This window comes from Micropterus salmoides, unplaced genomic scaffold (assembly GCF_014851395.1).
Source record: "Micropterus salmoides isolate LMB-PRFRI ecotype aquatic unplaced genomic scaffold, ASM1485139v1 Ms_hic_scaffold_5, whole genome shotgun sequence".
Taxonomy (NCBI): domain Eukaryota; kingdom Metazoa; phylum Chordata; class Actinopteri; order Centrarchiformes; family Centrarchidae; genus Micropterus; species Micropterus salmoides.
Genome location: NW_024044237.1, coordinates 6,578,933 through 6,601,583, shown reverse-complemented (window position 1 = coordinate 6,601,583; position 22,651 = coordinate 6,578,933). Strand labels below are relative to the sequence as shown.

General features: G+C 41.3%; 1 protein-coding gene across 3 annotated transcripts; it reads left to right on the top strand.

The window, feature by feature from the left end:
- Window positions 1-18,380: 18,380 nt before the first annotated feature.
- On the top strand, window positions 18,381-22,637 carry hvcn1 (hydrogen voltage-gated channel 1). Of its 3 annotated transcripts, none has more exons than XM_038699594.1 (6): window positions 18,381-18,551; window positions 19,774-19,989; window positions 20,693-20,797; window positions 20,867-21,098; window positions 21,897-22,009; window positions 22,331-22,637. In XM_038699594.1, the coding sequence occupies exons 2-6, from the start codon at window positions 19,816-19,818 to the stop codon at window positions 22,385-22,387; spliced, it is 681 nt and encodes a 226-aa protein (XP_038555522.1). In that variant the 5' UTR covers window positions 18,381-18,551; window positions 19,774-19,815; the 3' UTR covers window positions 22,388-22,637. The 3 variants fall into 3 exon arrangements, with proteins under 3 accessions (XP_038555522.1, XP_038555523.1, XP_038555521.1); XM_038699595.1 differs by lacking the exon at window positions 18,381-18,551 and adding an exon at window positions 18,573-19,512; XM_038699593.1 differs by lacking the exon at window positions 18,381-18,551 and having other exon boundaries at window positions 18,573-19,989.
- The last annotated feature ends 14 nt before the right edge of the window (window positions 22,638-22,651 follow it).

Sequence of the window (22,651 nt, the reverse complement as noted above, 5' to 3'; positions counted from 1 at the left end):
ACCGCCACACCTCACCCCACCTGGAGTACCTTGCTTCATAGCAAAAGGGCTAATGTGTCCGGTGTGCCAGCATGCTTATATACGCCTCCAGTTACGCCGTCACACGCTACTGTTCTAGCAACACCAATAGGATTGGAGTAGTTTAATTCATGTTCAGCCCTGCCACGCCCAGAGGTGTTCCCATAGTGTCATCACCGACGCAGTGTCTCGTTCCCCTTCTCGGGGAACAAGGGTTACATATGTAACCCGAGACGTTTGCACCGCCGCCGCCTGTCTACACCTACACATTGTTAAAAAGCAAGTATATCCAGGGCTTAAGGCAATTCAAAGAAGGTGTTACTATCAAGTGCAGATACAGTACCTCCAGTCCTGAGATACAAACTTTTCTTGGTTCATTGTTCTCAAGGATCTTGGCATTTCTTTCACTCACTCTTAGTTCCCTCATGAGTTGCTCAGAGCAAAAAGTTGCCGTACTGCCAGGATCTTTCATGGCCTTGATCTGTACAGGCACAACTGGCACGACACCATCTTTATCCGGCCCCTTTATGGCCACACGTAGTAGGAGAAACTGCATGACTTGTTTCTTGCTGTGTATCCTCTGATTTAGTTTCTTTCACCTTTGAATGGATGTGGAGGCAAGTAGGATGTTTTAGGTTACACAACTTGCAACACAGACATCTATGAGAATCTTTGTGTCCAACAGGCCAGCACCCAAAACAAAGACATTTCTCTTTCAGAAAGTCAGTTTTTGCTCTGTGCAGCTTCTTCCCCAATTCCAATCTGTGAGCATCCTCACACAGCAGACACAAAACCTTTGTTGATTTATCAGGTAAGGTTTTCTCTTTTTGCACTTGAGTTTTGGTTCCAGAATAAACAGCTTCCACAGAGGTTGCAAAACTGCTTCCCCTTCCTTTGATGCAAACCTGTATGACCTCCAACATTATATTTTAGTGGTAAGATAGACGTGTTCTGAATGTTTCCCAATAATGGATTAGAGACAATAAATGCTTGTCTCAATAAAACTGACAATGTCACTGAAACCTGCTTGAGGATGGTGCCTCTCCTGCAACTCATAAGCAGTGTTTCTCCACCTTTCCCTTAGTTTATATGGTAACTTCAACACTATAACATGCGTTTGATGGCATATTCATCTCTGTCATGTAGCTGATGTCCTCCATGGCATTACAACAGTAGAAGAAAAGCAAAAGCTTGCAAGCCCTTGACATACTCTGCTTTAACTGGTGACCATCCAAGAGCTTTCTCCATGTAAGCTATGGCTATTGTTTGTTCATTTCCAAAGTGTTCTTATAGAAGTGTCTTTGCTCTTTAATACTTTAATAGGTGGCATGTGTTTACAGCTATTGACCTGCTCCCTATGTTATCCTTTGGTGTACAAAAAAAGTACAAGAATTCTACTCTGCTAGCGGCCTTTTCTTCCAACTCCATGTTCAAATGCTCTAATGAATGTGCTGTACTCAAGAGGGTCTCCATTAAAAGTTGGTATATCCCTTGGAGGTAATGATAGTGAAGACTGCTGCTGCACTAGTAGAGCAGTTATGTCATTTTGGCTTCCATAACAGTTATGTCATTTTGGCTTCCATAACAGAGGATCTAAGAAAGGATTTGTATTTTGTATTTTTTCCAGATATTAATTCATTCCATCTGAATGTGCTCTGGAGCTTTGCACATCAGAACAGCTATATTTAAGCACAGTATCCTTTACTGTATGAGCAGCAATCTGACTTTGCAATTCAAGAACCCCCATTTTTTTGTCTGATTTTTGGCTGATTGTGAGAAGTCCATTCTCTTCCACACAGTTTATAACAATTCTAAAATAATCCCACAGTGATTCTTCTGCGTTGCTTTAGTCCATTATAACTTATCAGCATCTAATTTCTCTTGTCAGCTTTCACTGAGTGGAATCAGCTGGAGTGCTGTGCTTCTGCTGTCGCAAATTCCGCATGACCTGTCCGTTGAGTTTTTCAACATAATGTAGTGGCGATCTAACAACAAAAAAGGCCACTTGAGGGTCATTAATTGTAGTAATGGCCTTTTCTTTGCCACTGTGCCTTGAAGGCCAGCATCCCGGAGTCACCTCTTCCTTATTGATGTTGGGACACTGCTAGTTGATGACCTGTGAGGCATCTGTTTCTCAATCTAGACCCTCTAATGGTGTGTTCACATACAACGCAAAATTAATGTTTGTCTCGCATTACTTGCGCGAGTTTGACTGCTGGTACCATATTTACTGCGTTCACGCAAGTACGTGAACCTGCAACTTTTCCCTTCTCTTCCAGGAAAGAGGAGAGCTATTTCCTTCTGTCATCCACCATGGCCTATATACCAACTGTTGCTGCTTTGTACCTGTTTTCGAAATCCTAGAAACGTTGGGAAACCAAACGTCGTTGTGTTTGGGGGCACGATATCATCCGGAGGCGCATACAGCTCGGTGAATTGCACAGCCTTCTCCAGGAACTGCGGATGGATGACTTCCTCTTCCAGCGCTACCTGAGGCTGAACAGTGCCCCTGTTAGCTTGGATCGGTGCCAGGATTTCAAGGATGGACGCCGACTTCAGGCATTCTGTCTCTACTGCGGAGCGCCTGTCAATCTATCAGCACATCCTACTTCTCTGCAGAGGGAGCTGCCCCATGGCAACACACCAAGTAATGCACAAGCACACCCACAACGGCTCTTGTAAGAGCCACACACACAATAGTAATGAGCAAACCTGCAATATTACTATATTGTATATCACTCAATACAAATTAGTAGGTCATCAGTTTATATTCATGTCAGAGAATATTGTGTCTCCTTTTATTTTTATCTGTAATTTATTGATATTGTGAAGTAATACAGTTTAAATGTGGGATGTCTACACAAAATCAATAAAAGCAGACACCACTGTTCTTAACTTAAAAGATTAGTTGATGAAAGTGTCTAAATTTCTTGTTTTCAAATGTTTTCAAGATTAAGGACATAGCTTTTTAAATGTTAATTTATTTAAGGATTGTGCAGTGTCTTTTATTTTGAGAACCCATTATGTACTAACAGTGTACATACAGGATACTTTTTGCCCAATAATTAAGGCAGATGTTGTGCCTTTAAGTATGACCACGTTTAGCAGCTAACCAAACATAAAACCATGTGTACACTGAAGATAAATTATAAACATGACCTGAACTTTTGATATGAACAAAATATCTATCATGACATAAACACAGACTCACAATAAGGAATGTGAAGTATTAAAGAGGTGGTATTATGCTTTTTGGCTTTTCCCTCTCTTTTATTGAGTTATATCTCTTTTTTCTGCATGTAACAGGTTTGCAAAGTGAAAAAGCCCAAAGGGAGTTCCCATCTCCCACAGAAAGCTGTGCTATGAACCGCTTGAAAACAGCTGGTTTGTAGTCCAGCCCTTCACTTCCTTTACTTGTTACACAATGAAAACACATCATAAAGCTTGCCAAGCGGCTAGCGGGGTCAGACACGCCCTCAAACCAAGCTAGTCTGAGCGGAGGCCCTTTGGTTCGACTTGCACCTGTACCTGTTTCCAGGTCCTTTTTTTCATATCACCTCACCTCCATCGAGGTTCCAAGCGAGCTGAGGGATACTAAAATGTAACGTGAGAATATACACTATTCACTGCATCATCATTGCGTGCGCCAGACAGAGGCCAGCAACAGAAAGTTTCGTTTGGAATTTCATCACTAAATCCACTTCTGAGAAGTTTTGAGATGAGAAATCAGCTGTGTAGTTTTCGAATATTGACAGTCTTACGAGAAGTGGTGGCGGAACAAAAATGCTTGAATATTTCCAGAGCTGAGGAGCTCCGCCAGTGGCTGTGGGGGAAGCCTGTGCCAACCCGCGGGAGGAGCGTGTGAGGCCGGCCAGCCGCCCGCTCACAGAGCCCTCTGCTCCCGCCGTCACACAGACTGCTGCAGCAACAACGGCAGAGGAAAACACAGCTGGAAGGTTTTCATACCGCTTACCTGGAAATTCACAATCACAACCTGTAAGTATACTTTATTGGTTGTGAATTATATTTAAAATAAACACGGCAATGTAACTTAACAGACTGTTCAAGTGCGGAGTTGTTGTAAACGTTGGCTAACACAGCTAAAGTTATAGCTATGATGCTAACGTTACACCTGATGTGAAAGCTACTGAGCAAACGTTCAAATTGTTTGGCCAATTTTAATGTAAAATTAAGTTGAAATATGGTGATTTTTGTAGTGGTTTATGGTAAGATGTGGAACAATGATGTTGTGTGGGTGTGGACTTGTGAGTAACTTATACCATCTGCTAGGTTACGGTCGCAGTCTGAAGCGGCTTTGATTTGGATTACACTACCTTGTTTCTTACGACCCACCCTTCTCTGCCTCTGATTGGCTAGTAGTCCTTACCTGGGAACTGCGCATGTGCAACTCCCAACAAAGATTTTGTACAAGATGCATCACTCTGTAGCTCAAGAGCAGAGCGTACAACACATAGGGTGAAAAGAGGAGCTGCAGCAATGTGCAGTATGAGAAAAATATGGTGGGGTTTTTTTTTGCTCAAGGTCTGTTTTATTTTCAAATATAACAAACAGAGAAATACAATTCACGCATGAAATAGACAAACCTAGTTCCTGTCAGACAAACAAACCAACCAACTCCCCAACACCCCCCACCCACAAGTACTGGACCACCAGCAAATTTCCATACATCCTGACATATTCAAATATGAGTCTGCAGATTCATACATATATAATTTAATATATCTAGATAAAAAAAAGAAAAAGACAGCATCAATAAAAAAAAAATAACACAGGTGTGCACACACAATTGGGTTACATAGATATGTTATGCCGTGCCTTCTACAAAGGACATAAATGGCTGCCAAATGACATAAAATTTCCTAGTGGACCCTCTTACAGTGTATCTAATTTTTTCCAGGTGAACATAACTCATGACCTCCCTAATCCATTGGCCATATGTTGGGGGGAGAGCATCTTTCCATTTAAACAGGATAAGCCTCCTAGCCAACAAAGAGCAGAAGGCCATAATTTTCAGGTGGCACCCAGAAAAGGTGGCAACGTAGCAACACCAAACAGTGAAATCAGAGGAGATGGGTGTATTGTTCTTCCACATATACCAGAGAATGTCTCAAAGATGGACTGCCAAAAACTGTGTACCTTAGGGCACAACCAAAACATGTGCAGCAGTGTGGCAGGAGCCTGCCTGCACCGATCACACGTAGGGTCAATACCCATCTTAATCTAGACAATCTATCCTTGGTCCAATGAAGACGGTGCACTATTTTAAACTGAACCACCATGTGTCTAAAGCATATAGAGGAAGAGTAGATTCTCTGTATAATTTTTTGCCATATTTCTTCTGAAATTGTTTCATCTAGGTCCGTTTCCCATTTGATTCCAAGGCTATCGAGACTATTCATGTTATGTGTATCAAGGAGTGTGTAAATTCTGCCTATTACTTGTTTTATGTTAACTTTACATTTTAAAATAGTTTCAAGCAAAGATTCAGAAGGACTCAACGGGAAACAGTTAGTTAGAAGCCACAAAACCTCTAAGCAGTAAATACCTGAAGACCATATTTGGATGCCCTCTCTAACACCCACCATTCAGTCCTATTGACATCCGTGCAATCATTTCTCAACCAATACAGCAGCGCTCTTATATTAGCAGCCCAGTGGTAATACATAAAATTTGGAAGCGCCATACCTCTCATTGCGCGGGACCTCTGTAATATATTATTAATGCTGGGCCGCTTTTTATGCCATATAAAGGATGAAATCTGACTATTTAAATTGGAAAAAAAAGATTTAGTTAGATAGATAGATAGGAAGGCATTGAAATAAATATAAAAACTTAGGGAGAATATTCATCTTAATCGTACTGATCCTCCCTCCTAAGGAGAGAGGCAGAGGGTACCATCGCTCAAGGTTTTGTTTAAGGTTACTTAACAGGGGATGATAATTTTTTTTGGACTGAATTTAAAAGGGATCGACCCAAAATATGATCTGTCTACAGAGGAGATAGGTATAAGTTCACTTTTCTGAAGGTTAACTTTATAACCAGATATTCTTCTGAACTTTGTGAGTAGAGTCGATAATTCAGGAAGACTTGAGAGAGGGTCCGATATAAATAATAACATGTCATCCGCATAAAGTGGCACCTGCCCGGTGTATCCCCTTAATAGTGGGGCATTGCTTCAGGGCTAATGCTAGTGGCTCAAGTGCAACGGCAAACAAAAGTGGCAAAAGAGGACACCCCTGACTCGTGCACCGCCCCAGCTCAAAGTAGGAGGATTATTATTGGTATTATTATTATTAGGTTATTATTGGTGTGTACTGCAGCCATTGGGAGCGTGTATAGAAGTCTGATCCAGGAAATGAATTTAGAGCCGAAATTAAACGCTTCTAAAGTCTTGAAAAGATAGTCCCACTCCACCCTATCAAACGCTTTTTCAGCATCGAGTGAAAGCATCACCTCAGTATTCCCAGGATCGGGTGGAGTGGGACAGTAAAGAATATTAAATAGACGCCTGATATTGAAGAATGAATAACGATTTTTAATAAAGCCTGTCTGGTCAGACGAAATAATAGAGGGGATAATATTTTGCCAACATCTTGGCAAGAATCTTTGCATATATATTCAGCAACGAAAAAGGGTGGTATGAACTGCATTTAAAGGGGATTTTTATCCTTTTTAAGTAATAAAGAAACAACTGCTTGACATATGGTTGGGGGCAAAGAATTGGTTGCTAAAGATTCTTCAACTACTAACAATAACAAGGGAGATAACTGGTCAGAAAACCTTTTGAAAAATTCGGTTGAGAAGCCATCTGGCCCAGGAGATTTGCCACGTTGCATCGTACCGATTGCCGACACTATCTCCTTAACTGAGAAATCCCTTTCCAGTTCAGCCAAGAGTTCTACACCTACCGAGGGCATTTTCAGGGATTTAAAAAAGTCTTCTAGGACAGCAGGGTTGGTGGGCACATCTGAAGTCTATAATAACTGGTAGAATTTCCTGAAACAGGAATTGATTTTCTCGTTGTCAGTGCATTTTAAACCACATTCGTCGTTAATTTTAGGAATGGTTTGATTAGCAGTTTTTTGGCGCAGTTGGTGAGCAAGTGCTTGGCTGGACTTTTCCCCATATTCATAATAACCATGTCTAGATTTGGACATAAGGTATTCAGCATGTCGGGTGGACAGGAGATCAAACTGTCTGTAATGACAAGTGTTTCTTAAGTACCTGCTGATGGGGAATGGCTATGCAGTCTGTCTAACTCCAATAACTCATCTATTAGTTTTTTAATACGCTCAGTGTTCGCCCTTTTTTTATTTGCACAGTAAGAAATAATTTGACCCCTTAGATATGCCTTAAGCGACTCCAAGACAGTAGATGCCGACATCCCAGGGGTTTGATTGATGTCTTGAAACATTTTAATTTCAGACGTAATAAACTTGGTAAACTCATCTTCTGACAGAAGCAGATGGTTAAACTGCCATGGACGATATGTAGATTGCGTATTAGGAATACACATTTTCATGATTAAGGGGGCATGATCTGAGATGACCATAGCCCCGTAATCACATTCTTTTGTGAACTGCAGAATTCTTTTATCCAGGAAAAAGTAATCAATACGTGAATAAGTCTTATGCACCAGAAGCGGGGTTACGAAACCGCCACACATCCGCTATACCATAAGTCTTCAGGAAGAGCTGGAAAGAGTAAGCTGACTTCGTCAGGGATGTCCTCTTAGAAATAGGATAATAGTCTAAAAGAGGAGAAAGTGCACAGTTAATGTCACCGCAAAGTATAAGATGATGTGTTGACAAGTCTGGTAAGCGAGAAAAAAAATTGGTGAAGAATGCAGAGTCATCCCACTTCGGGGCATAGATACAGGCTAAAACAACTGGGAGCGAGTATAATTTCCCCACCACAATGACATATCACCCTGTGGAGTCAGTTTGCACATGAGATGGCGTGAACTGCACATTATTGCTTATCATAATAGCAACTCCCCTAGCCTTTGAGCAGAAATTGGATTGATACACTTGTCCAGCCCATCCCCTAACCAGATGAGAATCATCACCAGAGTGTATATGGGTCTCTTGTAAGAAAGCAATATCTGCACTGAGCTGTTCTAGGTGTGCAAATACTTTTTTAAATTTCACTGGATGGTCAAGTGATTTAACATTCCAACTTTATGAAGTAATTGACTTTACTTTGCAAGGTACTATAACAGGGTGGTCAGGGAGAAGAAGGATTTGTGGACGCTATCAGAATCAGTGGCTGTACCTTATGAAGACTGGTAGCTGGGCTGTAGGGCGAGTTATGTAAAGCTACACTCACCTAAAGGATTATTAGGAACACCTGTTCAATTTCTCATTAATAAAATTATCTAATCAACCAATCACATGGCAGTTGCTTCAATGCATTTAGGGGTGTGGTCCTGGTCAAGACAATCTCCTGAACTCTAAACTGAATGTCAGAATGGGAAAGAAAGGTGATTTAAGCAATTTTGAGCGTGGCATGGTTGTTGGTGCCAGACGGGCCGGTCTGAGTATTTCACAATCTGCTCAGTTACTGGGATTTTCACGCACAACCATTTCTAGGGTTTACAAAGAATGGTGTGAAAAGGGAAAAACATCCAGTATGCGGCAGTCCTGTGGGCGAAAATGCCTCGTTGATGCTAGAGGTCAGAGGAGAATGGGCCGACTGATTCAAGCTGATAGAAGAGCAACTTTGACTGAAATAACCACTCGTTACAACCGAGGTATGCAGCAAAGCATTTGTGAAGCCACAACACGCACAACCTTGAGGCGGATGGGCTACAACAGCAGAAGACCCCACCGGGTACCACTCATCTCCACTACAAATAGGAAAAAGAGGCTACAATTTGCAAGAGCTCACCAAAATTGGTCAGTTGAAGACTGGAAAAATGTTTCCTGGTCTGAGTCTCGATTTCTGTTGAGAAATTCAGATGGTAGAGTCAGAATTTGGCGTAAACAGAATGAGAACATGGATCCATCATGCCTTGTTACCACTGTGCAGGCTGGTGGTGGTGTAATGGTGTGGGGGATGTTTTCTTGGCACACTTTAGGCCCCTTAGTGCCAATTGGGCATGGTTTAAATGCCACGGCCTACCTGAGCATTGTTTCTGACCATGTCCATCCCTTTATGGCCACCATGTACCCATCCTCTGATGGCTACTTCCAGCAGGATAATGCACCATGTCACAAAGCTCCAGTCATTTCAAATTGGTTTCTTGAACATGACAATGAGTTCACTGTACTAAAATGGCCCCCACAGTCACCAGATCTCAACCCAATAGAGCATCTTTGGGATGTGGTGGAACGGGAGCTTCGTGCCCTGGATGTGCATCCCACAAATCTCCATCAACTGCAAGATGCTATCCTATCAATATGGGCCAACATTTCTAAAGAATGCTTTCAGCACCTTGTTGAATCAATGCCACGTAGAATTAAGGCAGTTCTGAAGGCGAAAGGGGGTCAAACACAGTATTAGTATGGTGTTCCTAATAATCCTTTAGGTGAGTGTAGATTAGCTAGCAATATGTGTGTGACAGGTGCTTCTTATTTTGTGTCACGTATTTCTAACCTGTCAGCTGTCTCTCATGTAGGACGTGTTACGGCCCCTGCTTAGTCTGCTTCTACCTGGTATGGAGCGCCTGGGCCCAGTGCGCTACCTTCCATCGTGGCTGGCTCTCTCCCTGACAGTGCCTGCACCTTACTGCTTTGCTGAACCATTGTTTTTATTTTTTACTCCACGCCTAATCCCACAGTATATGAACACTACTTATTTACCACTGTTACTATCCAGGTTCCATTATCATAATTACTGTTACAACTTTTACACATTTTCATTTATTTAAGTGTCTTAACTGTACATTATTTCAAGTCATACAAAACAACAATTTTTACTTTTTTACTGCTGTTTTCATGAATGCAGGATAGGATTTTAATTTGTTTAACTGTTTCTTGTGTAGTGTAATCATTTGTTAAATAAAATCAGGCAAGACTAATCATCAGTTCCATCCATCCATCGTCAACTGCTTATCCTGCATACAGGGACTAATCATCAGTTCCCTATGTTAATTTGAAACATAGTAGTGATCTAAACCTTTCACAAAATATGATGGTTAATAGTTGTAAATGAAAATAATGAGATGGTATTTATAGGTTAACATGTTGAATCTCTTTTTGCAGAAAGTAAAAAATGGAAAGCAAGAGACCAGTGTGAAATCCACTTTATTATACTACTATACTCAAAGAAATAGTTGCACAATGAATAGTTTTGAAGCTCCCTAGGAGGTGTCATTTATTGCGACCTCTGAGAAGTCTTGTAGATATTGCAAAGGTATTGTGAGGCTTTACCTGTTTAGTGAGGCAAAAGGAAAAAAACAAAATCAGCTGATAGAAAGTACCTATTAATCAGAGGTTCATATCAGCTGATTGTCTGTCTTTGCCTCACTGTAAAAGCTTCACAATACCTGTGTATTTGCCTCAGAAGACCTCAGAGTTTGAAACATTGCAATAAATGATACTGCCTAGTGGGATTCATAATTACTTAGTGTGCAGGTTATTCTTATTTTTTCACTCTAAGCCCTTTTATTCAGCACTATGTGAGCATAGTTTGTTGGATGTGCATGTTTTTGTATGTTTGAACTAGACTTACAGTATATCAGAATGTGAAATCTAACATTTCCAGTCAGTCAGTATTAAAGACAAAAGGATTGCAAATATATAAATTAAATTTATTGCAATGTAAACCATATTTTTTTTAAATGTTCGCAAATGTGGACATGTAGTAAACACATTTATTCACATAAACAGACTGGGCCTGCGCAAGTGGTAACATCTCCTGTAAACAATCTGTTTGCCAAGATTCCAAAAGCATTCTCAACACAATGACGTGCACGAGAGAGCCTGTAGTTAAATATGTACTTGTGGGGGACTTCCGGTATGAGGGGTGTGGTGTGGACGCATTGGCAGCTGGCTCCCAAAACTTAGCTTTTAGCTTACCTTTTAAGCCTCTACTTTTAAAGATTTTTAGTGTGCAACAGGCTAGTACCGACTATTTTTTGCGTTCCGAATATGTCTAACACAAAGGGCAAGCCAGATAAAGATGCCTCTTCTTCTTCGTCTGCTAGCGTCACGTTGGCAGAACTTAGCTCTCTATTAGAAGAGCACAAGAAAGCACTATCTACACACATTAAGTCTAACACTGGATGGCTTGCACTCAACTGTTACAGACCATGGACAGATCAACTCTTTGGAAGACAACTCTAATGAGGTGGACGGTCATCTCCAACAGCTAGAGGAAACGTGTGCTACCCTTCAACGAGACAAAGTGTCGCTCAGAACGAAGCAAGCCGACCTGGAGGGACGCAGTCGGCATACCTGAGTCACTTGAGGGGTCACGACCAACTGTGTTCTTTTCCCAGCTACTGGTGGATGTCTTTGGTCCATCGCTTCCAAGTTAAGGACCTGCTCATCCGTGAGGCTCGACGGGATAACCTGGAGCACAAGATTCGACTCTATGAAGACTACAGCCCAGACTACTTTTAAATTGCTTATTGACATGTAACAAGTTTTTAAGGTCAAGGATGGTCACAGATGGAGGCAAAAAAGTGGCCCAGGAGTTTGTCCCTGGTCAACCCGCTCTCCAGACAAAGCATTTATCGGGGCCTCTGGGTCTTTAGAGACTGGTTTTATCAAAAATCGTTTTCCTCTGATAACATACGTAGATTTCGAAATATAATTCACTGTGCAAAGGACATTAACACCCCGTAGTTGCCCTTTCATTGGATGCTGAAAAGGCTTTTGACCGTCTGGAATGGCCTTTTCTTTTTGCAGTCTTGAGAAAAATGAACTTCGGTCCAAACTTCACACAAATGATCAGCAATGATCCAGACGAATGCCGGTATATTACCTCTTTTTCCCTTGTCACGAGGCACTCGCCAGGGCTGTCCCTTGTCCGCTCTCCTCTTCTCTTTGGCACTTGAGTCCCTCGCAATTGCTATAAGAGCACACTCTACTGTTGAGGGCGTCATGGTGGACCAGGGGAAGCATGTAATCTCTATATGCCGATGATATCCTGCTATACCTAACCAAGGCAGCCTCATTAATTCCAGCCCTCTGTAATTTATTAGAGGAATACGGATCCGTCTCCGGCTACAAAATAAACATAAATAAGAGTGTGATATTGTCTCTTAATAATGCTGCCCAGTAAAAAATTTCTCTACCTATTTCAAACACTCCCAACACCAGTTCCAAAAATCTTCTTTAAGAAATTGGATAGCCAAATTTCTAGATTCCTGTGGAACGGTAAAGCTCCAAGAGTCAAGCTTAAAACTCTTTGTCATCCCACTGAACAGGGAGGGCTTAATTTACATGATTTTCAGTTGTACTATATGGCCGCCCAATTGAAGACTGCATGGACTTGGAAACAAAACCTAGAACACCCTCCAGCGTGGAAACACATTGAACAATCCCACATAACAGAAGCGATATCAAGTATTCCATTTATTCCCTTTACCATAATCTGAAAACTGTAACAAACCCAATGATAAAGCATACAACCAAATTATGGCATGATACTAGAATAAAGTTTCAATGTGCCCGGAAATTATATAAAGACACCCCTTTCCACTTTAATCCTGTCCTACCTGAGCCATTGAGAGATGGACAAAGGACTGGTTTAACAGAGGTTTAACAGAGGTATGTATGTACATTTGGACTCCTATATGAGCTAGATCATCTGAAGTCCTTTGAACAACTGAAATCCTCCTATGGGCTCCCTTCAAACCACTTTTTTAAATTCTTGCAAGTCAGGGACTACACAAGATTGCAACAGGGAGGGAAACTTGCCCCTCTGGAAGAATCGCAGCTAGACAAAATAATACAAGACAAATGCCACTCTAAAGGTTTCCTGTCTTCTGCCTATAAGAGGCTCATGTCCCTCACAAATAATACAGTTCTTAGTGCTAGAATCAGATGGGAACAGGACTTTGGTGAGGCTTTTGAAGACTCTGATTGGAACCTGATTTGTAGCACCTCCCAATCATTCTTGACACAAACTACTTCAGTTCAATCTCATACACAAAGTTTACTATACACCAGAACGCCTCCATAAAATAAGTAGCGCCCACCCAGAACACTGCCCTGGGTGTAAAGTTGAAACTGGATCTCTTATACATATGTTCTGGACATGTAAGTGTTTGGAGCGCTACTAGCGGTCTGTTCTAGACACCATTAAAAAAGTAGTAGGGACGGAGATCGCACCCAACCCGAGGTTTATACTGCTGGGGGAAAACTCGGTTCTGCCAGTTGATTTGAAGGGCTACACCTGCTTTGTTAGGTTAGCCCTTATTGGGGCTAATAAATGCATAGCCATTTGCTGGAAAAACGCGGACCCCCCTGGGATACCTCTGTGGCTGAAGGAGTTGTCATCATACTTACATTCAGAAAAGATCATGTTTAACCTCAGGAAACAGCCACTCCTTTTTGACAGATGCAGGGGAGATTTTGTAACTAAGACAGACCTTACCTTAATGCTGATGCCTGTACTTGAGGCCTGATTGCTGGATGCTCCAGGCCTTACTCGGCCAGACTTTAGACTCTCTTAAGTTCAGAGCTATAGCCCTTGCAATTATAGTGGGTGTCACACGGTGCATATATGTTATGCGCTGCACCTACAACTATTATAATTGTTATTAAAATGTATTTTATTATTATTTCATTTATTTATTCTTTTTTCTTTTTTTTACTTTTAATGTAACACTTAACACTACCACCTTTTTTACTATCATGTCATCGTTTATTGTGAGGGGGTGGGGGTGGGGGGGGGTTTAAGGGATGTGACTGATGCTGTTTGCTTGTTTGCTGTTTGTTTTTTCACTTTTCACCCTCTATATCTGTATGACAATAAAATGAAAATTCAATAAACATGTTGTTGGAAAAAACAGAAGATCACATCACACATATATAATATCCTATAAGAAGAACCAATGGATAACAGTGTGGACATGAAAGAAACGAAAGAAAACCCCACCAATAGCCCCACTTGGTGGGAATTTGAATAGAAAGTTAAGATGAGAATTTTCAGAACCCCTGTCATTAAATCAAAATCTGGTAACATATTGAATCAGCGATGGAAGGGATGCGGCCTGGTAGGAGACCACACACAAATCTTGGAACTGCACAAAATTAGCATAATATTGGCAAAACATTCAAAAAATAAATAAAAATGTACATCTAGAACTACAATTAGTACCACTGTGGTTCTTACTAGAAGATGTAAACACAATAATATGACTTTCCTACAGAAAGGCCTATTTCAGATTGCCAAGAAGATGATGACAGTCCCCTGGCTGAGGCCAAAGCCCCCACAGTCTCACTATGGAAAGAGAGGGTTAAGGATGTTTACATCTGCAAAGTTGCGTGCATGTGTTTTTTATGAAATGGTCCATGATCATCTCATGTTTTCACATGTGATATGATGTGGAAGTCAATAAACAACTCATGTAGATGTCTTCTGTAATCTAAATCTACACATCATGCTATGTCTTTCCCTGCAACTGTCTAACTGTATTCCAGTGGATGAAAGTCACTACTCATCACTGTGTATTGTGAAGGTAAAATGTTTGTCAACTACAATGAATTGGATTTATTTGCATGGAATAGCACTTTACTGCATACATAGCACTATAAATTACTATCCTACTATCCTGTGATTTTATTGTGGTGGATTGTATTACTTTCTATTTGTTGTACCTTTCTTATATTGATCTCTGTATTGTAATGACCTACCGGGGACTACATATGAAAACTAGCTTTCTGGCTAAATCTGACATATTTGCATTACAATGTTCATTAATATGCTCTGTCCCTTTTAAATAAATAAATAACATTGATGTCCAGGGACTGCCTGATAGGACATTTATATCTGTGATGCATCACTGAATAACTACTGTGTAACTGCAAAAAACAAGTTCAAAATAATATATACATATAACACAAACGTTAGAAAACTGTACAGCAAAAACATCACAATCTATATCTATAATAATATGTACAATATAAGTATTTGACTAAATACTATAATTTGGAGTGTTTAGCTATTTTTGTCCATAAACTCAAGCAATGAGCAACTAGTCCCAGACAACGACCAAAGATAGCTAGATGTATTACTGTAGATACAACCAAACAAACTGCAATTTACAGTGTGGGTGGATGTCCTGACCACTATCTTTAGCGCCCCTAGTGGCAGCAACCAATAATCTGTGTGGCAGTGAGCAGTGGTCCGTGTGGTCCATACATTCTATTGGAGTAGTATGTAGCTGCAGTACCGGAGGCTGCAGTTTCAGGACTGCAATCCTAGGACCGGAACTGCATTTCTAGGACCCTTGTTTACGTTGATACTGCCAGCTAGCTGGCTGGCTAGCTATGTTACTCTTGACAGCCCCCCGAAGCCAGTTACCCTTACCACAACCATCACCGAGTGTGTGCTTAAACCTAAGTTCAGGGCCTCATGGCCGATGTGCTTGCAGACATGGTTAACCTCCTTTGTGTTGCTGTGCACTACCACCACCACTCACCCAGATGGCGCTGTCGCAAAAGAACTACGGTCCTAGAACTGCGGTCCCAGGATTGCAGGGGTCCTGAAACTGCAGCCTCCTAGTGGCAGTGACCACAAGGACTAGTGTGACAGCGACCACTTTCTTTAGCGCCCCTAGTGGTATTGACCACACCGACCAGTGAGGCAGTGACCACTGTATTCAGCGTCCCTAGTGGCAGCGACCCAAGAGCCTCCCGTCTCATGCCCTCCTTCCTGGTTCCAAAATAAAAGATTAAGTCTGGTTCTCTAAGTCTTCTTCATACTTTGGTGTTTTTGAACTGAACAGTAACGGCAATCGTGCTTGAATAAAATACTATGTATTAATTATCAGGCCATTAGAGCTTGTTTATAAAAGTTTGATAACTTTACAGGTAATTTATCGATTTTGTAGTCGACATTTTAGTAGAAATGTAATACTACTTAATTAGGGAAGGTGTTATAAATGTTGTCTTTCTTATCAACTAAGTTAGCCATTTAACTTTTGAAAGTATTATTTAAGGTTTCAAAACTTAAAACCTCCAGACCTCCATTTTTTATGTTGCATAGGATATCTTTCCTTAAAGGGACTATAAATAAGTTTTTCAATGAAATTAATCAAATGTTCATTGCCTTATTATCAATGGGCTCAAAACTCACTTAGAAATGAAGCTTGCCTTTTTCTCCGTTGCTTGCATCAGCCACTATTCTGCTTTTACTGTGGTGGACTCCGGGTCCAGGGTGATAAAACACACGGCAACATCACACGTGATGAACCGAACAAACTAGACACTGTACTCACTTCTCAAGGACGCACACGGAATATGGAAAGGAAAGAAAACGCAGTCCAGAATATGAATGAAGCATTATCCAGAAGTCCAGCAAAACTCCTCTGAACTAGAGACAAAAGATGTGACAACAGTGTCCTCCTGAACGGTTGCAACTGAAAGTGGGGAGACTGAAAACCGTCTCTTCAATTGAGGCACTTAATTGCTGACATGTCATTGGTCCAGGGCAACACGAGGGCCACATTCACGGCGTCACAGACTCTGCATGCATGTTAGGTGGTGCAGTCTATGGGCCGAGTGAGAGACCTTCTGAACACTGTGTGAAGCTGTCTCCCTGCCTGTCTATAGCCGCTGTCAATGGCCCGATCGGGGTCAGTAGTAGTAATGTGTAATACCACTTAATTCCTATCCGATCCAATATCAAGTAATACCCAGGCTGGTATTGCCGATACCGATACCAATACCAATACTTTTTACATATTATATTTCTGGTTTAATGTGACCTCCCTCTCCCGTTTCTGTATTTATGAGAGAAATAAGGAGTAAGCTGTAGCCTTACCAATTCAAAATAATAGCTGCATAATGACAAGACATCAGACTACTGTCAAATTCTTTAATTCTAATGAAGATATCCTGCTCAGAACTGCCGCTTCATAACATCATATTATTATTTTGACTTAATCTCAGGTGTTTAGTGAAGTTTGCCAAAGTATTTCGCTGTCTTTGCACACACATCACAAAGAGCAACATTATTACCTTCGCAGCTAAAATACAGCTAGACGTGACTGTTTCTACAGTCAGCCAGAGTCAGTGTTCAATCGCGGGAAATATAAAGGGCTGCAGCGGCTCACGTCAAAGAAGCTCCGTCACAGAGTCGTAGTGCAAGCATGACTTTGACAGGCAGAAGGGAAAGTATTTCGTATCAACCGAGTAGCCTATAGTTAGACTGTCCTGGTGACAGTAAGATACTTATGATAAAACACACACTCACTCCAAATGACTGAGTTTAGATATCGATCCTTTTATATGAGTATCGATCCTAGAGCAGGAAATGTTGGTATCTGAAATATCGATACTTTAGGATCGATCCGCACATCACTATTCAGTAGGCATTTCAAGTGATAAGGATACATAGATCATATATTCCCTCAGTATTAGATAGAACTCTACCATTGAGTGAAAGATCCCTCATCCACCGCATGTTGGAACCTTTTCCTTATTTGTTTAATCATACGGCTGAAGTTTAGGTTATTGCGAAGATTTTCATTCTTATCACACGCAGGTATGTAACTGGGTTCTTCACTGCATACCATTAACTTCTGATAGTTCACATTCCTTAAGTCGTAGCCTAAGAAACAGATTTGTTCAAGTTCATTCTTAACCCTGAAATAGCAGAAAATTCCTCAACAAATCTAATTGCTTCGATTCATTCCTCTCTACTAGACAAAAAAATGTATCATCTGCCAGTTGAGATCATTTAAATCATCTAAGGTCACTTTAGGCCTACTTTGGAACCATACACTGTATAAAAACTTGAAAGTGACATTTTTCTAATGTCACAATTTCTGTGACAAGGAACAGGGAGGGGCCTTCCCTCAGAGACTGTGGTAGCAGCCAGAGGTCCCTGTAGCAGCGACCAGACCACAGAATTGGCAACAACCCCCTCTCTCTTTGTATATTGACACTCATCACAGGAAAGGTTGCCGACCCCTGGTCTATGGTGTGGTCCGGACCACTAACTTTACCGCCCCTAGTTGCAGGGGAAATATGTCAGACGCAACACTTTTATTCTGCATGTATATCATTTATCAGCAGAGCATTTATAAGTAAGGAGGCTTTTAGTGGATTTGACAGTGCTGGAAAGGTTAAGTAGCGTGTTGTATTATAAGCAGTGTCGCCCACATACAAGAGCATCATGAATGAAATGAAAGTTTACGAAGTGTAATTTTACAGCCAAGCGCGTCAACATAAAACCTCCAAACTGTTTGTCGTGCTTGTCAGGGCGCTGTCTGTGGACAGGACAGAACGGGGCTGGTTTGAGGCGGAGGCGGAGTTTTTGAAGTTAACTTGGCAAAGTGTTTTCCTCTCAGTGCATTAACAGTCTTCAGGGGAAAAGCGGAGAACAAAAAGGTAAGACAATTAATCCGATAGAACTGTTACTCGATCGTATCTTGGTAAAACCCTCAGTGCTCACGGCTGAATCTTTGCGTCTCCCGAAACCCAGACTGTGTAACGTTACTGTCAGCAAAAACGCTTGGTTGGCAAAACCGAATCAGACGGATGTTTTTATCACGAGTTTCAGTCTGCTGGCCGACACACAGGGACAGGTTATCCACCAGTGAAGACCAAGCTCATACAAGTCTTCATTTTTATGAGTGCTACAGCTCATTTATATTTCACTTTAAATCGGCTGTTGTTACTTTAAATTCTAATTCATCCTCCAAGTCGATTCTCCTGTGATTTCTGCCACATCTTGATGGAGGAATATAAAATAAAAATGTTAAATATGGTGTGATAATTGTAAAACCATTTGACTGAAAGGTGATTTGCGAAAGTCAACCTGTGCTTTTAGCTGGTATATGAAAGTTGAATGGCTTTTTCTGTATCTGTCAGCAGGACACGCAGTGCTGATTCCAGTCCAGTTCATCCTATAGTTACAGAGTTCTACACTCCCCATGTCCCGGTGTCATGCAGCTGTGTAGAGGGGGGATGTGGTGGCAGTTTGACCGCTTTACAAGGGGGGTTATTAGAATACTCGATGGATGTCTTCCATCTGAACTGTCAATAATCTCGTGACTTTTTTCCTCAGCCAGTAGCTTTTGGATTGTGTGTGTGTCTGGGGGGGTTGCTTACAGCTTCCTGCTGAAGACTGAGATGTTTTGCTTTCCTAATACTATGTTGTGAAAAAAGGAGAAGTACACTCAGATTGTCTAACAGTATGGGGAGATCTGCCTACATGGTGACATTTAAACATGTTACATAGCTGAGGGTGGAAGACAGTAGAAACAGCTTCACTGACCTACATTAGTGCACATTTTCAAATACTACAGCCACAGCAGCTCCTACAGGCTTGATATTTCATAGCAAACAGGTATGTTTCATGCTAATTATCTTGCTAACATAAACTCTATAATTACTATCCAACACCATGTCCAAAATATGTTTGGAGCAACACTTTAATGTGGTTTCCTAAAAGAGATGCATCATTTTGTTATTTTGTTTCCTAAAGCAGCATAAAAACCTTTTGTAAGTTGCAGTTTTTGAAGTTGTATAGAGACAGCTATGTAAGCTTGCTGTACTGCTGCTGACATGTCACTAAATTGAAATGCACACTTTAATTTTTCCCTCTGAGGTGAGCCGTGGTGGGACCACTCCTTTTGTAGAGCCCGCTGTCATGGCTCGGTACCTTAAGTATTTCACCACTGTGGGTGATGAGCATGCAGTCCAGTTGGAAGAGGAAGAGCTGCATGTGGCCAGCGAGGAGCTGAGTCCGGCCACAGGCCAGTTTCCAACAACACTGACCTTCAGGGATTCACTGCAAAGGCTCTACAAGTCCGATCGGTTCCAGGTATGCCACTCTGGTCTTTTCAATGCATCTGTTGGTAGATCAACATCATTGATCCATCATTTTGAAAGCAAGTGTCATGGTTTTTCTACTTTGATGCCACTGAAAAGCAGATAGGAAAAATACCCATCATTCCAAGGTGACAACAGATTGCTTGTTGTTGTCTGACCATTATTCACTGTTCTGATAGAAAACACTGTTTGAACATGACAAGCTGGAACCAGCAAACGTTGGCTTTTTTTGCTTGTTTGAAAATTCCACATATATCAGACACACGACGGACATTCTTTTCCCTTGTCAAAACCTTGTGCTTACATTACCCACAATGCAACACAACTGCCTGCAGTTTGGTCTGACTCAGGTGTGCTATGGTAGTAGTGGCTAATGTAACCTTGAGCTGCTTATCTCAGTCAGGCTACAGAGGTCTGATGAGCTCACTTTTTGTCTGATGCCAAACCAACAAACCTGTTTCAGTTTCAAACTTGTAGTCTTCAGCCCCAACCCACGCTGACTCAGGAGACATTACATTAATCAGACCTCACACAGCTCCCTCTGGAGACACTAAAGGCTATATTCTACTTTAAAACATGCGGTAGAATGACAGGAAACACACTGATGTGTAACATTGGTGCATTGCTTAAATGATTTTGAACAGTTGCTGCATAAACAGAGGCACTGTCAGCTGATTGTCTGACTTTGCTTCCAGGTGTTGGTGGTGTGTTTAGTAATCCTGGATGCCATCTTTGTTCTGGCGGAGCTGCTTATAGATCTGTCCGTTATCCAGTTGGAACATGGCCACATTGTTCCTGAGGTGAGACACATATGATAAGTAAATCATTATTATCAAGATGTTTTATATAATATCATTTACTTTTTGCAGGTGTTTCACTATCTGAGTTTGGCTGTTCTCACATTCTTCATGGTGGAGCTGGCTGGTAAGCTCTTTGCTTACCGCCTGGAGTTCTTTCAGCACAAGTTTGAGATATTTGATGGTTTGGTGGTGGTACTTTCCTTTGTGTTGGACATTGTCTACATCTTCCATGAGGACGCCTTTGATGCGGTGGGTCTCCTGATCCTGCTGCGACTCTGGAGGGTGGCCAGGATTATCAACGGTCAGTAACACTTATGCCTAAAAGCATCTCGAAGGTGTGGACAAAATAACATGATTTAGCTGCAACTCATCGCCCGTCAGTGAAATTCGTCATTTTGAATGAAAAGTATGTGGTTTGTGTCGGGGCCAAGACTTTATTTGCAGTGACCTTTAAATAATGCTTAAACCATCTCTCGCAGCATACTTTTAAAAATGCAACAGAGGGGTGAGCGAGCAACAAGTGTGGGCGGTGTGACCCATAAACTGTATAAAAGAAGTGGGCGTAGTCACTGTGATGTCATTTTAAAGCTTTGAGTTCACTGTGTAAGGGCCAAAGAGACAAAAACACTGGCAGTACTCAGTTGCCTCAATCCTGACTGACAGGTTGCCGTGGTTGTCTCATTAGGAAAGTGTTTACAGAGGTGATAAATCAAGTAAGAAGAAGGCTCATTTTCTCAGACTCAAATGCAATTGGACCTTTTAATGAATTCCCTACCCTCGCTTTAAGTGATAATTTGTGACTCAATAGCTCTTCTGTAAAATACAGTATATTTTGTACTACTTCTAGAATTGTCTCTATGGATACAGATGGGTTGATGATGATGATGGTGGTTACTATTTTAAGACCATGGACTGATAAAGTGAATATATAGGACTCCTTCCACCGGCCGCCTCAGACCTAGTGTGGTAGTTTTTATGATATAAATTTACTTGATTGAATTTTTAAGGCTTTGCTCACATTTGCAGTGAAAATGTGCTTCTCAAACAGAGAAGGGTACTAGAAGCCAATGGGAGATGACTGTGTTTGAATGTGTTGCAGGTATCCTGGTGTCTGTGAAGACACGTGCACACCAAAAGATCCACAAGTTGAAGGAGAGCTATGACCACCTCGTTCAAAGAGTCACAGAGCTGCAGGAGCGTAGTGATAAACTGGTGATTCCTGACGACGGCTTTACACTAAATACTAACTCCTTAACAGTTTATCACAACTCAGGTTTTATTTTTGTAGTTCTGGCAATTTCAGTCATGATGACACTGTACTCACCAAAGTGAATGCTGTGACCCCAAGAAGTAGGTTGTGCATGATGCATGTTCCCTGCACAAAACCTTGGGGGATCTGGACACAAGTATTTCTATTATTCTAGTACATCATCCTAACTAAGACAGAAATCCATTTGGGCCAACACAGTTGAACTGACAGTGAGGTGTGGAAGCTGTGAATGACTGACTCTTCTCTATGTCTGTCTATCCTAGGAACAAGAGAACCAGAGGCTTCAGGCCCTCCTGAAGAAGCACGACATAGACTTCTAACTCATCATGCTAACTGTTGTGGAGCTACTGTTCACTCTCATTGATACTGTGTACCTTTCTTTTAATTTTCAAATATACATTCCAAGATGATCTTTTATTTTAGACCTTATTTTAGTATTCTGACTTACTGTTACTGGAGAGAAAGCCTTTTTTTCCAATATGTGTATCAGTAGATCCATATCCAGGTTTCCAGTCATCGTAGTGATGGAAACCAGTGAAATGGTAAATATTGGTAAATATTTGAAACATTCCCCAGTCTGATGA